The 15,845-nt window shown below is 38.8% G+C and overlaps 5 protein-coding genes, 2 non-coding genes and 1 pseudogene across 7 annotated transcripts; 2 read left to right on the forward strand and 6 right to left on the reverse strand.

Annotated features, from left to right (window-relative positions):
• Positions 1-440: 440 nt before the first annotated feature.
• Positions 441-1,342, reverse strand: LOC104740229 (uncharacterized protein At1g15400). The gene has a single exon (XR_015580887.1). It is a non-coding gene; the product is annotated as an uncharacterized protein At1g15400 (transcript).
• Positions 1,343-2,798: 1,456 nt separating this feature from the next.
• On the forward strand, positions 2,799-5,892 carry LOC104740232 (uncharacterized). The gene is made up of 3 exons (XM_010460774.3): positions 2,799-3,242; positions 3,503-5,250; positions 5,371-5,892. Exons 2-3 carry the CDS (start codon positions 4,534-4,536, stop codon positions 5,644-5,646), a joined length of 993 nt encoding a protein of 330 aa, XP_010459076.1. The 5' UTR covers positions 2,799-3,242; positions 3,503-4,533; the 3' UTR covers positions 5,647-5,892.
• LOC147927895 (signal recognition particle RNA) lies at positions 2,819-3,068 on the reverse strand (annotated as a pseudogene).
• LOC147927896 (uncharacterized) lies at positions 5,692-6,429 on the reverse strand. The gene is made up of 3 exons (XM_087486482.1): positions 6,330-6,429; positions 6,157-6,210; positions 5,692-6,068 (listed from the first exon to the last, which is right to left on the reverse strand). Exons 1-3 carry the CDS (start codon positions 6,390-6,392, stop codon positions 5,895-5,897), a joined length of 291 nt encoding a protein of 96 aa, XP_087342608.1. The 5' UTR covers positions 6,393-6,429; the 3' UTR covers positions 5,692-5,894.
• A 137-nt stretch (positions 6,430-6,566) lies between these two features.
• On the reverse strand, positions 6,567-8,537 carry LOC104740233 (U3 small nucleolar RNA-associated protein 5). The gene is made up of 7 exons (XM_010460775.2): positions 8,237-8,537; positions 8,045-8,143; positions 7,687-7,925; positions 7,518-7,600; positions 7,321-7,432; positions 7,150-7,212; positions 6,567-6,958 (listed from the first exon to the last, which is right to left on the reverse strand). The coding sequence occupies exons 1-7, from the start codon at positions 8,280-8,282 to the stop codon at positions 6,770-6,772; spliced, it is 831 nt and encodes a 276-aa protein (XP_010459077.1). The 5' UTR covers positions 8,283-8,537; the 3' UTR covers positions 6,567-6,769.
• A 958-nt stretch (positions 8,538-9,495) lies between these two features.
• Positions 9,496-11,555, forward strand: LOC104740236 (uncharacterized). The gene is made up of 2 exons (XM_010460780.3): positions 9,496-9,812; positions 10,529-11,555. The coding sequence occupies exon 2, from the start codon at positions 10,547-10,549 to the stop codon at positions 11,327-11,329; it is 783 nt and encodes a 260-aa protein (XP_010459082.2). The 5' UTR covers positions 9,496-9,812; positions 10,529-10,546; the 3' UTR covers positions 11,330-11,555.
• A 45-nt stretch (positions 11,556-11,600) lies between these two features.
• Positions 11,601-15,434, reverse strand: LOC104740235 (periodic tryptophan protein 2). The gene is made up of 7 exons (XM_087486483.1): positions 13,872-15,434; positions 13,522-13,773; positions 13,327-13,419; positions 12,781-13,152; positions 12,305-12,649; positions 11,988-12,215; positions 11,601-11,894 (listed from the first exon to the last, which is right to left on the reverse strand). Exons 1-7 carry the CDS (start codon positions 15,105-15,107, stop codon positions 11,724-11,726), a joined length of 2,697 nt encoding a protein of 898 aa, XP_087342609.1. The 5' UTR covers positions 15,108-15,434; the 3' UTR covers positions 11,601-11,723.
• On the reverse strand, positions 15,383-15,454 carry TRNAW-CCA (transfer RNA tryptophan (anticodon CCA)). The gene has a single exon. It is a non-coding gene; the product is annotated as a tRNA-Trp (tRNA).
• Positions 15,455-15,845: the final 391 nt, after the last annotated feature.

Below are 15,845 nucleotides of genomic sequence, written 5' to 3' on the forward strand. Positions count from 1 at the left end.
AATTAAAAAAGCCAGCTTATCATCTATAATTGGTAATGTGATGTCTTGCTTGATCCGGACAAGACACGGTGGTCGAAACCGTGGATTGCGGCGGTGAAATGGCCCTCGTCCTCCTCGACGGGTCCAGTAAAGCTACTACTAAATAAAACATTTAAATCAAATCAATCAATCAATGTAACCAGAGCCGTTCATTCCAATTCCAATCAATGCAGCAGATTGGTACATCTGTTACAAATCAAAGGGGAAAGCATTGAACTTTATCTCGTTTACCATCCGCCGCTTTCTCTGCCAGATTCAGTGAGCCATCGGAAGGGACTTGTGAAGTTGTTTCAGAATAATCTCTCACAAATCGGAAGGTTTTGATATGTACAGAAATGGAAATTGTCCGACGAAAACAAAGAAAGACAGATTATATAATTTATACAATACACCAAAGTCTGTTTGATCAAATCGAAAAATCAAATTAAAGGTTTTTATAACAGAGAGCACACACAACAGAGCACATACAAAAATCAATTAAAAAAAAAAAGAAAGATCAAAGACAAAAGTGTATACTAGTAGTATTTTTTTTTTTTTTTTTTTTGTTTCTCTCATGATTGAGTTGTTTGATTAAATCCTGACGCCTACCTCTATCTCCCTCGATCTACGTTTAGGCGGCCTTTTCCTCGGGTTGTTAACCTTCTTCTTCCCCGGCGGATTCTTACCAAAAGCAGAGCAACAACCGCATGACGAAATCCTCGGAGACGGAGGGTCTACAGCCGGAGACACTCTTCCGGTTGTTCTGTGATGTCGTTGAGCTCCTCCGCCGTTAGATCGACTCCTCTCTATACCTCCTCCGCCGGTTTTAATAGGTCTGAGCTTGTTGTCTTTCTCCTCTCCGGCAGCGGTTATAGGTTTGACGATTTGTTGTTGGTCCGAGCTTTCAGACAACGGTTTGGGTTGTTCGTCGCGTTGACTTTCGTCTTTCTGCTCGTTGCTGCCGCCGCCGCCGCCAGATTTGTTAAGTTCGGCGATGAGACGATCGTCAAAGACTATACCGGAAGATCCTTGCCGACGGAACGAGATGGTTGATCTTTGAAGACCCTCCATGGATCTCTCTCTCTCTCTCTATCTGATTTGATTTCTAAAAGAGAGCTCGCTAGAAGAAAAAAAAAGTGAGTTTATAAGAAGTGATTAATCAAATCAATCATTGTGTTCCAGACTTGGTTTCTTTTATTTCTGTCCTCAATTTTATTTTTATGGGGTCGGTCCACTAATTTATTATTACTCTTTATTATATTTATGATGATGTTTCCAATTTGAATTTATTTATATCAATGATAATTAAAAAGCGTAATTAACGATTTACATTTTAACCTGATGCAACCGTTCAGAGTTAATTTATCCTTTGCTTTTTTTGTTTGCTTGCATCTTTAGTCAGATTCCTCTTAGATCCATACAATTCATATATGTTATTTTATTACCAAATTTTTTTTTTCCCTTGTAATTAACTATTGTGTTTATTCAACAAATTTCGCGGATTAGATAATAGGTCAAAAATGAACAGGACTACAGGAGAATTAATTGACTTACAGAGGAGGACACATTAATTGAAAACTATCTTCCTCATTTCGGTAAACCAAATCTATTAGGTGAGTAAGTGGAGCATATGATATTGAAGATTTCGTTTAGGACAAAACAATACAGAGAGGTGAAAGTGGGTCAAAGTAATTCGGTTACCAATTTGTAAACAAAGTCAACATCTTTATGTAAGCATTATTATAAAGTATTGTTCAAGAAAGTACTAGACATTCATTAGACGATGATCCAACACCTAGCATCTAGAACACCTAGTCGGAAGTGTTTGCACTATAAACTAATATATATATATATGATATTATATACATAATTATATAAAATATGTATAAGAATAATAAAAATATTAAATCAAAAACAAAACAATTAATAAAAACATTGTTTCAATTCATTTTAAATAATTTATTAAACATTTATAATTATGTTTATAGAAATAAACTTTATAAATTTTAAATTTGTACAATTAAATTTTTTAAAATATACTAAAATGATGATATTATAATTTTAGGCGGTCAAAACGGTTGTCTAGGCAGTATTATAACGCCTAGCGCCTAGACGGAACGGAAGCGGACGCCTATAATGCTTTTTCGAACACTATTATAAAGTTTTCCATTCAATAACAACATCTTCTGTGTTTATCTCGTCATCAAACTAAATAAAACATGAACATGTGGTGGGTTTAACAAATCTGTTTTCTCGAAATATTATAAAGAGGGATTATAATAATGTTCTTAAAACACAGACTCATAACCCCTAGCCACAGAGCTGTGCCTAATGCTTTGCAAAAAAGGCATTTGCCTTAGGCCACACAAAAAAAATAATTAAAGACAGGTCATATTTTTATTTGTAAACTAGATTGAACATTTTTTATGTAGTATTTTAGGAAACTTTTGGAAACAAATTTCAACATTCATATAAATTTTGTTTGTTTTTTTTCTTTTACATAAGCTATCATATCTAATATCTTACTCTTTAAAGTTTTTTTTTAAATTAATAATATTTCTTTCTTTTTATAATAAAAAAAATCTTTCTTAAAAATAAAATATGTGAAGTTTCATTTTAAAATTTTGAGCCTTTACCGACCTTGGCATTGCCTAGCCATTCGAGTTGGCACAACTCAGCAATGTTTTGAAGCAAAGGAAGATTAAATCGATAGCACAAAATAAGGGCCTAAACGATGAGGAAATTATTAAAATATACTCTCAGGCCCATCCATATCTAAAAGCCCACGTATGAAAGAAAAAAAATTGGTGGTCCAGCTGGGAACGAGCCAGCAGGCCACGGTGAATCTGAGTGGCGTCGAGCCTCACGCATTGCCCTCCAACTTCAGGAACCGTCTGTGCCGAGCCTTCGCTCAACTCACACAGATCACTCACAGCTTGGACTGGACAGCTCGGAACATTGCCACAACAGATCCGACCCGAGGACCGAGCCAGTGTTCCACCAACTTATTGTCCCCACTTGGGTCACAAGCCCTTGTTACTGAGCTCGACGTACACTTACTGCTTTAACTTCATTTATAAAGTAGAACATTTTAGAGTCAAGTAGCCGATGTGGGACAAAAGAGAAGTAAACAAACACAATGGTGTTTTTCAATGTTCTTCTGATTTTGGATTTTGCTTGTGGACATAGAACACAATGGTTTCTTCAGAGACCCCTCATTTCAGGTAAAAAAACATCATCTGGGTTTCACGAATGTAGAAAGGTGTAATTTTTTTTTTGTTTTGCTACAGAATTTTTCTTAACATCTCGAGCATGACATTTGCTTGTAGGGTAATTAGATGCTAGATACGTATAATCCCATTGTACATTTCAAAAATCTGATTTTGGTGTCTGTTCCAGTTGAATCTGTGCATCCAGCTTTAAGTTTTTCTACTTCACTAAAAAATTCTCTTTTCTTTTGGTTTGGTTGAACTTCTTTGTGTAGTGGGAGACTATGCTCAGACCTTGAATACTGTATGCTTGTAATTGTACGAGTGAGCAAAAGAAACTCCAGGTGTACTACATAAGCTGTTGTTTGCATTTGGTGTCCTGTGTCCATCAGATGATCAACACTTGTTGCAGATCTCTTACAAATACACGAGTTGGGTTTTTGGAGGATTCCATTGATTGAGGGGATTATAAAATTTGACTGGACCTTTTTGATGGCTGATGGACCATGTGGGATTCAGTAGCTGACAAGAACAACAAAGGAATCCACCTAACAGAGACAACCCACATGTTGCAGAAAATATATAAAATATCGCAGGAAAGTGAAACGGAAAAAAGAACTAGACAGAGACACCTCTTCTTGAACTTAACGCCTTAGATTGTGGTTTATTTCCATCTTCTTTACTGCCTGATGGAAATATGATTATTTATCTGAGGCAAAGATTTCTCACTTCAACTTGATGCGACTACTACTGGTCCAGTTTTCATAGGATTGGTTTCTTTGATAGAAGTGAAATCTTGGGTTGATTTGAGGCCGTTGTTCTTCCATGTTGATGCCCCACCTGTTCTTTTAGTACTGTGTCCTTTTTGTTTTTCTGTCATCTGAAGACAAAGGCAATCAGTCACCTTACCTGATAACTTTCAAAGATTTGGTGTTTAAGAGAGAATCTTCGGTATAAAGGTCCTAGATACAGCTAGAGGTTTATTTCTGTCTTATTTAGGAGAGATACTGGTTCTTCTGATTGCCAGATATCTTGGCTGGTTTGAGAGCTCAGGTTCATAGGTGGAATTTGAGTCCAATCAGCTTGGAGCTGCAGAGAGTGAGTTGATGTTACAGATCGTAGGACCTTACTCCAGAAAGCCAAAAAAGGTCCTTACGACTCTGTAACCTGAAAGTTTTTCCTTTTTTAAATTTGAGCTGGATATGGAGCTTTGAAGTCAAGCTTTGGAATTTAAATCTGAAGTAAGTTTTCAAAGGTGCTCTGGAGTACTAACTATCAGAAAACATTTTCAGACAGAAGCTTGGTGATGTATCTTCAATTTTTCACCAACCCATCTCATGGCTTAGCTCATGTATGCTACTCTAGTCAGATTTCGTGTAAGGTAAGACTGAGTCGTATCCTTGCCACGCCACCGTCTTCAGTCCTCTTGCATATGGACGAAAGCAATAATCTTCCCAAGCCCAAGAAAGGTTTTAGTCTGAGTGAAGATTCGAGAAACAATTTAAACAGTCTTTCTGCAGATTCTTTGTTTAGGCAGGCCAACACAGTGGGAATTATTGGAGGCGTTTCAACTGATTCCTCTCTTAAATTTGTGAAGAAACTCGTGGATGGGAGCTCAAAAGGTGGTATAAGCTCGTTACCTTTTGTGCTTTGCTCGGATCCTGCACTCAACAAGGAGCTTCTCTTATACGAGGAAAACTCGTATCCTTCTCTTTACCATAGAGCAGAGAGTACTCCGGTGGATCCAAAGCTAATTGTGGAAAATCTAAGGAACAAGAGGAGATATCTTGAGAGTTGTGGAGCTAAATTAATTGTAATGCCGTGTCATATTGCACATATATGGTATGAAGAGGTTTGTGAAGGGAGTTCAGTTCCTCTGCTTCACATGGGTGAATGCATTGCTAAAGAGCTGCAAGAGGCGAAAATGAAGCCCCTTGAAGCTAGGGATCCTCTGCGTGTAGGTGTGATGGCCACTAGCGCCACGTTATCCGCGGGGTTCTACCAGGAGAAACTCCAAAGCAATGTTAGTATTCTATTGTGTCCATGGGAGCAATTTATCTAAGAAGTGACTTTGTGAATACTTTCTTATAAATCTTGTATTAGCCATCGTATGAAGTGACTCTGTGGTTGTGGAAATGAGCAGGGATTTGAGGCGGTGCTTCCAGACAAGGCTACAATGGAGCACACAGTGATCCCGGCCTTGGAAGCAATGAAGAGAGAAGACATGGAAGGAGCACGAAACCTTCTAAGGATAGCGTTGCAGGTACTGCTGGTGCAGGCGGTAAACGTGGTGATGCTCGGATCAGATGAGATGCGTGACCTCTTGCCAGGGGATGATCCTCTGCTAAAGAAGTGTGTTGATCCAATGGAGGCATTCGCAAGGTCTGCCATCAAATGGGCAGAGAATCGATGCTCTTAAGCGATTTTGTGGTGTTGTGTGTCTATATATATGTGAAAGGGAATATAGATCAGATGAGGTGGCATTACCAAGTGTAAACCAGTGTTTACAATTACCAAAGTCTCAATATGTATTGGTCAATACAAGTGTGAACATGTCTAAAGCCAAAAAAAAAGTTTGACCATATCTTGGCTAGGATGCATTGTGTAATATCCCCTTATTATTACAGACATTTATTAGTGGAATAAAAAGATGAGTTTTGTGAAAGATTAGATGTCAGAAGGAGGATGGCCAGGCATGCTTGGACTGGTTGTGTTGTTAGGGTTCTTTTTGTCCAAAGGGTTCTTGCTCTTATATTCATTGTTGTTATCATTGTTCAATCCCAATTTGTTCTTCACTGCCTCTGATGCTTCTTGCGCCATGTTCTTCACTTTCTCCCCTTTCTGATTATTTATCAAATCAAATTTCGTAAGAAAAAGGGAAAAAAAACCAAAATTACAAACAACATGCAGAGTTGATGTGTTAGTTAACCTGCTGGAGAAAGCCTGAAGCTTGGGAAGAGTTATTGCAGTCATCCCTCTTCACCTGATACCAAACATCATTTCTCCACTTTACATTTCTTTTTTTTTTTGGTAAAATAATCACACAAGTTAACACGATCACAAAAGGTAGAAGTAAAAGCGAAATTGAAGAGAAACACTGACATGAGCTTGGCCCACGATTTGGCCGGCCCTCACACTGAATTCCTCATCCTGTCTGCTCGCCATTTCTTACTTGTTTCTTTCTACTCTCAAAACGGTTTCTTCTTTTATAATCATATCTATGTGAATGCGTCACGTTTTTCTCTTTTCTATCAATGGAGTTCCATTTTTCAAGGGGAGCCTTTTTAGCTGTTAAGATCCATCATTTTCTAAACCATGCTTGACTTTTTCACCTCCTTATTCTTGTCAACTTTTCCATTTAAGAAAAAAATAATAAACTCTTTCACAGTACAAAGTCTCGTCCATATCGATATAATCATTACGTATTACAGAGTAGGTGCCGAGACTTCTTGATGAGAGATTGTACCATACTCTTTAACATCTAACAATCAATCAGCCTCTCATCACACAAATCAAAACTTTTGCCGTTTTCAGGAGCCTTCTCAATCGCTCATGTCGTCAAATCCTTCAAAATCATTCACACCATCAGCTGCTTCATCGGCTGAGTCGTCTGCCTCTTCATCTGTCTCCATTGCTTCCTCTATTCCTTCTCCTTCTTCTTCATCACTGTCCTTGTCCTCATAGATTACGGGACCTTCATCTTCTTCTTCTTCATCCAAGTCATCCACAATCTACGATTAACACAATCAATAACAAATCAGAAACATAAAATACAATCCAAAATCCTCTTATCCATGCCAAGTGATCTCAAGACTTCCATTGTGTGTTTTTATCCCCTATGTGGTTTATGGAATCTAATGCTACCCATAGGCTAAAGACTGAAATCAAATTCCTCCACATTTCACAGTAAGACAATACATACCAAGTCCAAGCCACTTGAAACCTCTACGGCAGTATGAATAGTTGAAACCCGTGATTCAATGAGCTGCACACACAATCAAGAAATACATATCAATGATTGATCTATAGTGACTTTCTGATCTGTATCTCTGACAGATCCGCCATGGCAAGCATAAGAAAAGCAATTCCTAACCTGATACATGGTGTTTAATGCGAGCACCGATGACTCTTGGGACATAATTCCACTAGAATGAGTAAGTAACAGACTCTTTATCCACGGAAGCGTACAAGCCAAAATTGCACCTCTGTAATAAGGTATAAAAATCACCAGTTGAATACTACCTTCAGCTCATACACCCAGGAGAAAATATATACAGCATCAACTCTCACCTTGATTGTAGTATTGGTAGAAGGGAATTTAGAAGCTTGAGAACCTCAGCTGAATTCAACTTAGCAACCGAATTAGCAATCACCTGTAATGCATAGAGAGCTTGAAGAATTAACTAACAAACATACAACATCAAGATAAAGAAACAGACAGGAGATATATCAAGTGAACCTGCTCATCTCGGTTGTACAAGCAGTCTAGTAGAAGAGATCGATCATCAGCATGCAATGCTTGTCTCAGAAGAACGTTAACAGAGGCTGCAGTAGGAGGCTTATCATCACTAGGAGCAGAAGCAGCCTCACTGATAAGCTTCTCGCCGCTTAATAAGTCAAGACTCTCAAGTTTATCACCTATCGTTGGCTCATTATGAGTATCATCTACTAACACTCCATCTCTATCTTCACCAAGACCTATATATCAATCAAATATGAACCCTAATGTAAGATTGACCAGCTAAATTCATGAAAAAAAAATCTCTAAGTTTACTCTTCCAGAGCTTTGTAACCTAAAGGAAAGCTGTAAAATTTACCAGAATCGCGCGTAGAGGGTAACTCGGGTTCAGGTTCAGCTCGTTTCCTGCTCTTCTTCTTATGCTTCTTCTCTCGGGAAGGAGTATCGGCGATTTCACCTGTTGAATTCATATGAAACAAGAGAAAAGGGGTTAGCTATGTCTGAGCATAAAATTGAGCAAACTAAAAGGAGGGTATAAAATGAATCAAACCTCCACCGTCGGAGGTAAGAAGAGGCTTGAGTTTGTCCTTGGCCATGGTCGGCGATCGATGAGAGAAGCAGAGAGAGAGAGAGAGAGAGGCCGACGTGGGTTTAGTTAGGGTTCTTCTTCTTTCCAGCCGCAACAACTTCACAGTTCACACAACTAAAAAAGCTGCGGGTCGGGTCAAGTTGGGTGAACCGAACCGAAACGCTTTTTTTTATTGTTGGGCCGACTTAATCCAATAGTTGGGCTGAGTTTATCGAGTAGTCTGTTCCAATATCTCATTATATAGTCTCTTATTTATTTCCTCAAGAAAAAAGTGAAGAAAAATATTTAGTTTGGGATAAAAAATAGATGGAAGCAATGTCGTTGATACTGACACGAGCTCATTCCTAGCACCTTGCATATTAGTGGCAACTGGCAAGATCTAGGATTTGGATTTTGTTATGTTTTTGTTTTTTTTTTACTAGAAATGTATCTACTATCTACACCTTAAAATAAAATTTGGATACAGAATCCAGGATACTAGTAACATGTATTATCAAAAAGAGAAAGAAATTAAAAAAAAAAAAAAAGACAATATGTATATACATCATATACATGACAGCTAAAATAGATGATATATTTGCTTTCTTTCACCCCACTTTATTAAGGAAGATAAACTTTTTTATTTTTATTTTCAAAAGATACAGAGAATAAAGAAGCATATTTTAGGACATAAGAAATAATGTAATTTGTTAAGATTAAAAATATGACAAACACATTTATTTTTGGTCAACAAAAAGTTAATAAGGATAAATACTTTTAAAGGCCAAAAAGTTAACGTTATGGTTTTAATATGATGTGTTCTTATCTATTTTTTTAATATTAGAATATATATATTGACATATAAAAGTTACCTATAAATAATTCTTGTTACATATATTATATATATCCCAAAAGATTTAAAAAGAATTATATAAGAAGATTACCACATTATTTTTTTTTTTTAAAGCTATATAATTGTACTATTTAGTGAAGGTATATACAGAAACGAAATATGAGTAATTTGATTTTTCTATGGAGAGGGAAAAAAAAAGAAGCAAAATATCCAATCATTTATATGAATAATTTTATTTTTCGTGTGACATGTACTATATAAATATGTTGGGGCAAAAAATGAAAATAAACTTTTTGAAAGCCGTTTAAAAGGAAAGAAAAAAAAAAGGAAAGACAAAGAAAGTCAAAAAGACAAATGTGGTTAAATAGGCAAAAGGAGGAAAGTAAATGAGAGAGGGAAGGGTGGACTTATTATTACAAAGAAGGAAGGAAGGGGTATTCTTGTCATGTCTGAAATGACATCTCTCTCTCTCTCTCTCTCTCTCTCTCTCTTCTCTTTCGACGACGCCTATAAAAACAAAAGACCACCCGGACAATCTCACATTCACGCACGCGCATCATCCCCCCTCATATTTTTATTTTTCTTTTCATCTTCACCGTTTCATACGAAACTCTTTACGAGGAGCGAACCTCTCTCTCTCTCTCTCTCTCTCTCAAAGAAGAAGAAGAGAAGTCTCTTTTTATTTTTTTTTCTCTCCGGCCAGAGGTATAATAATAATAGGCTTCCGTTTCTTTTTTCTCTGATTGATTGATTCACTCGGGTTGGGTTGGGTCTCTCTCTCGATCCTGATGATGTTCTGTCGTTTTCCGTTTTTCTGGATGTGATCAGAATTTTTCTGGTCGTTAATTTCGCGTTTGGATTTTTTTTTTTTTTTGGGCGAAGTTTTCTAGAATTGCAATCGAATTGATCTGTTTTTCTTTTTTGGGCTTGAAATCTTCGGATGAATCAGAATGTTTAATCGTCGATGAGATGATTGACAAGTCTTTAGAACTGTTTGCGATAAGTAAACAGTTTCGTTTCGTTTCGTTTCTCCAATCCTTCAAATAATAATAATAATAATATTTGTTTCCTCTTCGTTTGAGTTTATTTCATCATTTTAAGAATGTAATCATCAGTGAGATTGAGTTCATATATGGTTGAGCTCCTTGCTTGTCTTGTTTCCTTTGATTTTTGCATTTGGAATGTAATTTATATTACATTGTTAAGTCTTAGGCTTTGATATGATCTTTGCAGTTTCAATTAGCTTCCCTACAGACATATCTTGATTGCAGTCTTGAATGAACACTTTTTTCTATTCCTTTCAGTGTGTGAATGTGTGTGTGTGTATCATCTTGTTGATCTTTGCAAATTCAGTTAGCTTCTATACAGAAATATCTTGATTGCAGTCTTGAATTAACACTTTTTTTTTCTATTCCTTTCAGTGTGTGTGTGTGTGTCTGATGCACAAGGAAAGAAGGAAAATGCCGGTTTCAAGCAACACACACAGGGTTTCTCCTTACCCGCTTCGCTCTTGTAGGAACAAGAAACAAAAAGAAGTCGAGTCACCTCTTGAGTTAGAGAGTGCGAGTGAATGGGAGGATGTTAGGTGTGTCATCTGTATGGAGCCTCCTCACAATGCCGTCCTCTTGCAGTGCTCTTCCTTCTCCAAAGGGTGTCGTGCTTACATGTGTGACACTAGTGCCCGTCACTCCAACTGTTTCAAGCAGTACCGCAGAAACAACACCACCAGCCGTTGTAGTGGCAAGACTCTAAACTGTCCTTACTGCAGAGGAGAGGTTCATGGGACAATGAAGTCGACTTGTGCTCGCAGATTCATGAATGCTAGGCCGAGGTGTTGTTCTGTCGACAAGTGTGATTTCTCTGGCACCTATGCTCAGCTGAAGAATCACTTGAAAGCTGAGCATCCTGGTTTCACACCACCCAAGTTGGACCCTTGGGAGCAACACATGTGGGAGCAATTGGAGAGAGAGGCTGAGTACATTGAAATGCTCAACGCCCGTCAGAGATGGGATGCAGAACAGAGATTGTTGGCGAGCTCCCTCCATCAGCTTCCATATCGCCATCCCATGATTGGTCTCAACTTCGATTCGTTCATGCATAATCTGTTTCTTGACGTGTCCTTGGAGAGCCGTGCAACGAGCCAAGCAAGTGCTGACAATCACCCGGCTCACATGCCCCAACTGGAGTTTCATGGGACCATGTTTACCAGATGGACTCCGTGAAGATTCAAGTGCTGCGTCTATGGTGATATCTTCCAAAGTTTTGGTGTCTCTTGATTTTTTTCCATAATGTAATCTTTTTATAGCGACATAGTTCTTGTTCTAGGCATAAATTTATATTGTTTGTATTTTAGCTTCTTCTGTTAGTGAAGTATCCGTAGCTTGAGCTCATCATCTTTTACCTCTTCAAAACTTTCTGTCAATTCAAATTATTCACATTCTTGATACTCTTATATGGTTGCAACTTGCATTCTTCACAAACTACGCAGGAATATGTTATAACTTCTTAGCTCCATATTTTGTTTTCACATTTGAAATACATATATCAAAACTTCGAGAGTGTTAACCCCGAAAAAGGAAGATGAAATTCCGGTGATACATAGTGCAGAAAACATAATCAACGACTGTTTGGAACAGAACACAAGTAGCGAAGCGTGTACTCATTGGACGAACACATATCTGTCAGATCCTGGTGAGCTCTGGTGATTGCCTTCTGCAACGATCTCAGTGCAGGTAATAGATTTCTGTAGTTGCGCTGAATGGAGCTTCCGTGTGCCTTACAGATTTCCTGCACATAAATAGACAACACAAAGTTTGATCAGTTCAGAGCAGTTGAGCAGAGATTAACCAATAAACAAAAGAACGGAAGAGAGAATTTTACCTGACACCAGTGAAGTAAGAACTCCAGATGAGGACAGTTCTCAAGCAGATCAACCAAAGCTTCCATAAGCCTTTCTAAGTATTTCTGGCCGACAGAGATTGCAACAGCTTTTATGTCTGCAGGGGCTACAGCAAAGATGCATTTTTTGATGAGGCTGTCTTCGTTCAAACGCATACTCAGAGCAAGTGCTCTGCTCACTTCATCCTCCTTTATGGCAGCCTCAATAGCCTGCACAAACAACACATTAGCTTTGTTTTTCAAAACCAATAATCAGAATACAAGTCTACAACCACCACCAGCTATTTACAAAGGCTCACCTCTGGAGTAACGTCTATGTCAAGATCGGTTGGATCAAAGATGAAGGATTCATCGATTGAATAGATAAGAACCCCTTCTGTTGTTGCAGCTGCAAAGCTTCTCCCAGTTGGGGCAATGCTGAGGCTTTTTGTCCGGATAATAGGCCTGCCGCGGTTAGGCCTGGATCCAGGCAGATCGTAACCCAAATTCCCCCGAGACTGTTTATCAATGCCATTTTCTTCATCGCTGTTGTCATCATCGATCAGATCCATTGGTCCTGCTTCTGTCATCTTCTTGGAGTTCAAAAAGTCAAGAACCCCATCTAACGACAGATTATGAGATATCTGAAACCTTTTCAAAAGAACCTGAAAAGATAATATTCCAAACACTTTGACTTCAGTACACTTACAATACAAACACGAGTCTTTCAAAATCTGCATCAAACAATAATCTAGACCAAGAAAAGCTGTACTCCAAGAAGAGTTAATGAGCTAACCTGATCTGAAATGTCATACATGCAAATATATCTGCTAGTTCCTGCGGCTAGAATGTACCCTCCATCAGCAGAATAGCACAATGTTGTAAAGCACTTTCCAGAACTTGAATTAGCTGCAGACCGACGGTCAGTCATAACCCGACCTCCAGCGATATCTCTCCGCCCCTCTATGGTGTACATCAACACACCTTCAATGGTGTCCCAGAAATGGATCTGCCCATCTAGCGTACTCGAGGCTAATTGCTTCCCATCAGGACGGTAGGCAACAGTTAGAACATCGTGGTTGTGTTGAAACGTCTCCACAGTGCCTTTGCTAGCAAACACATCCCATAACCGAACCGTGTTGTCCCAGGAGGATGAAGCTAAAATTTGCTGCCGGGAAAGAAAGATATGAACTAAATAAGGCATGGAAGTTATAATACCATAAGCCAGAAGTATACATAACTCCTATAAGTTACACGTCATTAGCTAATATTCACATAACTGTTTATGGCCAAGCAACAAAATATATTTCGCCAAAACATGAGACTATTACAGTATATTTACCGTTAAGGGTGAAAACATCAAGCCATGAACGGGAGCCTCATGCCCACTCAGAATATCCTTTATTTGCCCAGTCTTCTTGGACCATACAAAAATCTGCACATAGTCAAGTATAAAATTATCAACTTCACCCAAAAAAAACTGCGATTCAGTATTTCTGAGTATGTGACTAGAATCAGTAGGCCTAAGTTTAAATACCTCGAATGAATCTAAGGTCCCAGCACAGACGACATCACCACTAGGATCTGCTGTTAAGGAAACAAACTGCCGGGGTGTAGGGGTTGTGTATGTCTTGTAGTTTTTGTATCTTTTAAAATCCCAAGCACGAACAGTGCCGTCCAGAGATGCGCTTAAGAGGGAGTGGTTGTCAGCCATAAAATGAAGAGCAGTCACTGCGTTAGTATGCTCGGTGAATGTGATGAAACATGATCCTGACATAACATTCCAAACCTGAAAAATGCGACATTACAAAACATCGGCTGGTTAAATTCAGAAACAGATGAGAACGATATAAGATGAAATCAGTTAGGTCTTTGAGATTTTAATACCTTGACTTTGTTGTCATCAGCACCAGTTGCCAAGAATTGTGAGTCGGGTGAGTAAGTGACACAGTTGACATCAAAATAGTGTCCTTGTTGCTTCAGTATATAGCTTTCAGATCGCCACTCCCAGACTAACAGTTGCCCGAGTTTGGCGCAACCAAAGGTCAGCCAATTACCACGCTCATTAAAGACAGCTGTTGTTAGCTTCTCCCTTGAAATAGACAGCAGATGGATACAGATGAAATCTGGCATCTGATAAAGCCCGAAAACACCGTTTGAGAATCCCACCACAACCATGTCGAGCCCCTGATGATAGTCGCAAGCTGTCACCTTTGCTGATGCCTGATTAAACCCATCCTTCCTCAACAAAACCCATTTCCCTCTGTGCATATACTCTTCATCATCTCCTCCTTCTCCATCTGAATCACGATCTTTACCATCATACTCTTTTCTTTTTTTAAGATCAGTACCTGTACCAACGCCATCCACCATCACCTCATCAGCCCTCTCTGGAGTATCAGGTGAGGGTGGCTCAGAGTGGCCATCTTCTGATTCATGCATTTTAACATCCTCTCCAGTATAGCCCCAACTAAAAATGAAACCGTCCCGTGCAATAGTGAAAGCCCTGTTGACCTTGTTAGTCAATTTATCAACACCAAAGAAGCAACCCACAACAGAATCTCTATGACCGAGAAACAAAAAGGGCTTATTCAAGGCACCCTTGAGCTTTCTAACACAAAACAACCTAGCTGCTAAATCCTTTGAGCCAACGAGCAAATAATCAGAATCCAAGCTCCACTCCAAGGAAACAACTTTATCATCAGAATTAGCAAAAGTCCTAACCAGCTCAAAGGCGAAAACAGCTCGCCTGAAACCAGGTGAACGCCATATCTGAACCAACTTACCAATTCCAACAGCGAAAAACTTACCATCAGGGCTAAACTTCAAGGCGCCGACTTTATCCTTAAAGGTTATTCTATGAAGAATCACCCGTCGAGGCAAGTTGATGAAAATGCATCGATCTTCTTCATCGACGGCGAGTAGGAAAGTTCCGTCAGGTGAGGCAGCGATGCGACATATGTTGGTTGAGGTATTGACCGGAATAGTAACGGTATGGTGCTTGTTGAGGTCGGTGACGGAGACACGATTACCGACCGGTGATATTAGCTGAGTATTCTGAGTGATGACGGCGTTCCCGCCTCTGTAAGGAGCAGCAAGAAGGTTCTGTAGGCGGTAATCCATGGCGTTTGGATCCTCACCTCAACAAGTGTGAAGACAAATTTGACAAGGTGGACGACCGGAGGCGAAGATTTACGGCGTTAGGGTTTAACGAGGGCTTCTATAAAATCTCTCTTTTATAAGTTCTGATTTAAATCCCTAGTTTTGTAAATTACCATTATACCATCGTCGTTACATTAGGAAAATGTGAAACGATGGGCATAACTGGAATTTTCAACTTATAAAGAGGCCAAAAAAATATAAAAGAAAAAAAGTTAAGGATCTTAGTTCGGGAGATTTGAACCCGACGTGAATCGAACACGCAACCTTCTGATCTGGAGTCAGACGCGCTACCATTGCGCCACGGATCCTCGGTACTTAAAGCCTCATCTATAAATAATTAAATTAGGTTCAACTTAATAGTAATGCGAATTTTGAAAGAACATTATTTACACACAAGTTATGCTTTTCTTTTCTTCTACACAAAACAAAACTTAACAAAGTTGATATCAACACACAATATATGAAAATTCTAGTCTTGTGATATATTTAGTTAAAGTGAATGTTTCAGAAAGAGAATAAGGTGAGCCATGAGCAGTTGAGCACAATGAATAAGCTCTTTATTATACATTTTCTTGAAAGGTTGCATATCCGTTAGAACCATGACATTGAGCATGTTTGTTATGTTGCCGCTGCGTCTCCTTCCGGCGGCCAAAATTTTAATGTCACTATGGCCAAATAAATGTGAAAATTGCCGCTGCG

The sequence above is a fragment of the Camelina sativa genome, chromosome 14 (assembly GCF_030686135.1).
Source record: "Camelina sativa cultivar CO46 ecotype springtype chromosome 14, ASM3068613v1".
Taxonomy (NCBI): domain Eukaryota; kingdom Viridiplantae; phylum Streptophyta; class Magnoliopsida; order Brassicales; family Brassicaceae; genus Camelina; species Camelina sativa.